Here is a 5,033-nt window from a genome sequence, read left to right as displayed (position 1 = left end):
AATTCATCTACACCAAACCAGAGTAAAGATCTCGTCCGTTTTGACCCATGAGAAACTCTTTAAGATAAAACGCTCCTCGGGGACAGATATTCGGACTTTCAGATGTTTACAATACCTTTTGATCTACTGCTCAAGGGAGTTCATTTTAAAGCTCTAGGATAAAGAAAACTCTCAACGCCTTAGTTATTTTACGGTTTGGTGGCTGGGCGGAATTCAGACAAGGGGTCAGAAAAAAGGAGACTTTTAATGGATGGTTACTACAATGAAACTAAATGGACACACATCTTTTTCCGATAAAAAAGGTCTCTGGTCTCTAGTTGGCGAAAGTGTTGTTACAGCAGTCCAATTCCAAAATCAAAGAGGGCGATAGATATTGTGACCATTCAACTGTTGAAATGGGAGGACGGCAAAATATTGTGATCGACAACCTGTGTCACGTGGCTAGGGGGTGTTTATGCCATGAATGACAGAAGCAGCCTTGTATCACCATGCCAACGACACACATAGCGCCAATAGCGTTTTACCACTTAGCATAGACAGCTTTGTAATTGGTCACCTTCAAATTTGGCTAGTTGCCAGGGAAATAAATGTAGCTGAAGGTTTGTTATCATTGGTCGTCTAAAGTAAAGAAAATTCCTGCGATACGGTCTGAGAAATAAAAGAGCGCGGAGAACAGATAGACGGACACTTTGATTCGATCAAGTAGTGGGCTCAAAAAGACCTTGGACATCAGCAAAATGAGGTAAGTTATACGGTGGTTCGGAGTTTATTTCTCGACAAATTCCACTTCTCACGAAACATAGTGATTATGATGGCAGTATAACATTATATTATCATGTCTGTTGTTAATTTCAGCAACACATTTGTGATCCTATTTACAATCGTAGCGGTCATCTCCCGGACAACTGCTCAAGGTAAATTATTTTTTTTTCTCAACGACTCGTCTTCAACTGATTCGTATCAGCTAGTTGGAAGGAGTAAACTGTTATTGACTGTGTTTTTGGCGGTCTGGCACTATGGCGGCGTTTTTGCAGTCGTGTGATTCTTTGCAAGTGTCAGATTTTTGAAAAATCCCAACTCCATGAAAAACATAAAAACATTGTCAGTGTTAGCTGCTATCTTTACCCAAAATGAAAGGTACCACAATCAATTTTCAGAAACGCTTATTAAGCACAAAAGCTAGAATAAGATCTTATCTGTATGTAACAGTGTATATTAAGCCTTGCATGGTGAATTTGTGCTCATGAACTTAATCTAACGAAGGAGACCTAAATGTTTCACAGAATGTTTAATCCTGTTTAGCTGCAAGTAGAGTAGAGGTTGGGCACAGTTGATCGGTATTTAAGCATATTTAAAAAAAAAAAAAAAAAAAAACCAAACAAACAAACATGTAATATCAAACAAAATTCACGATTAAATATAGTCTGAAAATATATTTGTTCTGATCAATATATTTGAATTTCCGATAGATACCCTCATCGTAAATATGTTTTTAGCTATTAATTGTATCAATTGTTATTTTATCTTCCGTTTTTAGATGTTGGTGTGAAAACTTTCACAATGACGACACCATCACTCTGACTGCAACACTCTGTAATTCAAGAACAACGTACATATTTGACATAAACGTCTGCGAGATCAGCGGCACCGCGGCCACAGTAACTGCGGTGGACCTGTACTACACAAACAATGCAAACTTCGAAGACGCGACCACAAAAGGTGTTGCTAATGCAGTCACTTTAGGTGCCAGTGCATCAGCTATTGCTGTCAACGCTGATAGCGAGGCAAGTAACTCTGGTGCAACTGTAACGATAGCGACAGACGCTGCGTGTTCATCGTACACTCATATCTGCGCAGTGATTGCCACAACAAACGACATCAACGCAGCCAACGATGACGCATGTATCGCTCTAGCTGGAGGAACAACCAGTACGAGTAATTGTCAACCTGGTATGCCTCTTTCACATTCTCTTGTTTTATTCCGTCCTCCCTTGTAAGCAGAAGAAAACAACAACAAGATGAGTAGGGTGACAACAGTTAGAATCGCGCCTACTGGACATACATTTGGACGCTCAAAGTTTTCCAATGCGTTTCTCAGATACCAGATATGGGGCCTCATTTTGAAGCTCTCGGTGTAAACAAACTTTTAACCGGCTTAGTTTTACGAAATTCAAAAATTTTATTTTTCTCCATAGAGTTAACACAGAGATAGTGGCCATTTCAAATTTTAAATATCGGTAAATCTTGGGTTATTTTTTCTCTACCAAACTTTGTACGGTGACCCCGATTTTTATTCTTGATTTTGAAACAGAATGGTTGAAATATTCCTGAAGGAAGGTTTCAGCAAAAGTTAAAGTCTTTCACTTTGGAGGCGCATACTGCCTTAACATTATATTAGTCGGTTGAGGAGCAATGAATTGACTGCTTTCCATTTTGCACACAGGTAGAGGCCCTATTGACCCCCTTCCCATAATTTAACTGTCATTTAAATATCAAACAAGAAGTGGTGCTTGTTGGTGTTTCCCCATTGTAGAGCCATTCAAAATATGTAATACTCTGTATTTACATTATTTCATGTTTGACAATCAGAAAATCAAGGATAGCTATCATGTAGCAGTAGTCTTTCTGATCCTCTTCTAAGGTATTTTTTAATGAATTTAAAGTCAAAGTCTCGGACATTCTTCATAAAAGATACAGAAGGGCGAGTTTCGGATTTCCGATGGTCATTGACAAGAGTCAAGCAGCATCAATCTACATCATACAAATGGATCCAAGAAAAATTCGAATCTTCATCCAGATCGGCTTTGGCAAAGGATGCTGCAGACAAACAACCAGCGAAAACTGCACGAATTTCATTCACAAAAGACAAGTCAAAGTCTAGACTTTCTGCATGAAACTGAGGCTTGGTGTGCAATTGAGACACACAACTTTTACAGTGCTGCTACTGGCGTAGACAGTTTTACTGTTGTAACTGGAACAACGCAACGAGGAAACGTGAAGTTTGAGGCATACCGCGTCAATCGAGTAATCAAGCTTGGTACCATCAGATATCTTCCGGTAGAGAATACATAAGCTGAACTATATGTAGTATGGAGAAAATGGACTCCGGTATGAGTGTCATACATTCATTTAAAATATCAAACTAGAAGTGATGTATCTAGGATACAGACGAAACACATGTACATCTATGCATTTGCTTTTGTTCGGGAGGTTTAATAACAGTAAACTTGTTTTCTGATTTTCCTCGCAGACGCCTGTACAGATCCGGGAACGGTTGCAAATGCGCAGTCGGTAGGAAGTAGCTTCGCTCATCGCAGCACTGTGACTTACACTTGCAATGCTGGTTTCCACTTGGTCGGTGCGAGAACCCTTACATGCTATGACGGAAAGTGGGACCATAACGCTCCTACATGTTCACGTAAGTCAGTCTTTTCCTCAACTTGCAGCTTGAGCTTGGGAATTCAATTCCTCAAATGGTTAGAATGCAACAAGATGGGAGACAATTTCAAGTTCATGTATGTGGGAGGGTTCTCTGACATAACGTCAACGGATGGTTGCTTCAATCTTTGCCCTTTGAAGTGAAATCAATCAACCAATCAATCAATCAATCAATCAATCAATCAATCAATCAATCAATCAATCAATGATAAATGAAAAAAATAAATATCCAAGCTTGCAGAAGTGCACTATTGTCTATCATTTTCTATATATCACTGAAAATAGATGGAATGTTTTAGAAAGATATCATGAATACAAGCTCGTCGAATTGGGGTTTCTTTTATGCAGATTTTACTGAGTCATCACGGTCAAAATTCGACTGAACGAACAAAAACCCGCTCTATTGGAACAGCGACTGCAAACTAGAAGGAACATCCCATTAAAAATGTTGTTTTACTCTGTGTTCTTTCTAAATGACACTTCAACGGTAAATGGCATTGCACAAGTAATTGAGCGAAACAGACAGTAGAGCGCTGGTGTCTATGTCATATTGCTGACGTTGTTTGATTACAATCAGTCGTAATTTAAACGTGGTATATTTTCCTCCTTAGTCCCACCACGGACTACGGCAAGACCAACGACAAAACGTCCAACGAAAACAAGTCAGAAGAAAGTAAAGAAGAATGATAAACTAAGGCAATAATTTTAACGTTTAAGTAGTTACATTTGGTTATGGTGAATCGTAATTACTAAATGTAAGCTTCGAGGAATTTTCTTAGTTGAGCTATAAGTATTATGTATGTACAATAATTTTTTTTTAGCGGAAAATATTTATCTGGCATGTTTCCTCCTGAGAATTGCTGTTCAACCGAGTATGAAAGCCATGTGCAGTGTTGGTCTCGGTACAGATAGGCAGCTGTAGACAAATTGAGGACAACAGATGACAGTCAAAATTATTGTTTTCTCCCAATGGCGTTTATCGCATGAAGACATAATATATTTTGAATTTCAGTCTTATTACATCCAAATTGCTTGTTTATCAACTCTATTCCTTGAACATAAATGAATCACATTTTCGATGTAATTATTTTCATTCACTGTTCAGACTTACACTAAAACTGAATTGACCAATATTAATCTTACTTGGTTTTTCAGAACGTAATAGTGGGGAAAATGCTGAGGGACTATACAGCTTGATTGCCACTGTGACATTTGCTTGCATCGTTTCTTTTTGGTAACGATGACGTGGAAACGTTATAAGGTACTGAATCGAATCCCACATGTATCTGATAGGCCATTGTCAACCCAACATTAAAGCATTCAAAGTCTATCAAATACAACGCATTAGTTGAAAGCTAAAAGGATTATCATGTGAACAAATACACCTCTCCGACGACCGCATTTTGTAGACTTCAACTTAAAAAGGCTCGTTGCATCTGTTGAAGGGACATAAGCTGTAACTTATGGCAGGTTTTTCAGTATTCTGCTTCTGTATATCAACTACCGTGTCTGACCCTAATTCGTTTGTCATGCTGAAATTTTTGAGTATTCTTTTTGTCAACACAGCTTGTATGTGTGTAGTGATCATTGTTTAT

At 38.4% G+C, this 5,033-nt stretch overlaps 1 protein-coding gene across 1 annotated transcript; it reads left to right on the top strand.

Annotated features, from left to right (window-relative positions):
- Positions 1–463: 463 nt before the first annotated feature.
- On the top strand, positions 464–4,699 carry LOC139123767 (uncharacterized). Its single transcript, XM_070689920.1, has 6 exons — positions 464–544; positions 856–914; positions 1,538–1,950; positions 3,251–3,418; positions 4,050–4,100; positions 4,594–4,699. Exons 1-6 carry the CDS (start codon positions 464–466, stop codon positions 4,674–4,676), a joined length of 855 nt encoding a protein of 284 aa, XP_070546021.1. The 3' UTR covers positions 4,677–4,699.
- The last annotated feature ends 334 nt before the right edge of the window (positions 4,700–5,033 follow it).

The sequence above is a fragment of the Ptychodera flava genome (genome assembly GCF_041260155.1).
Source record: "Ptychodera flava strain L36383 chromosome 23 unlocalized genomic scaffold, AS_Pfla_20210202 Scaffold_23__1_contigs__length_28996876_pilon, whole genome shotgun sequence".
Lineage (NCBI taxonomy): Eukaryota > Metazoa > Hemichordata > Enteropneusta > Ptychoderidae > Ptychodera > Ptychodera flava.
This window is presented reverse-complemented; position numbering and strand designations above follow the sequence as displayed.

Excerpts from the sequence above, each read along its gene's own strand:
- LOC139123767 (XM_070689920.1), top strand. The coding sequence starts at position 464 with ATGACAGAAGCAGCCTTGTATCACCATGCCAACGACACACATAGCGCC. Across the intron at positions 545-855 it reads CACTTAGCATAGACAGCTTT|CAACACATTTGTGATCCTAT; the intron begins GTAATTGGTCAC and ends TGTTAATTTCAG. Across the intron at positions 4,101-4,593 it reads AAAACGTCCAACGAAAACAA|AACGTAATAGTGGGGAAAAT; the intron begins GTCAGAAGAAAG and ends TTGGTTTTTCAG.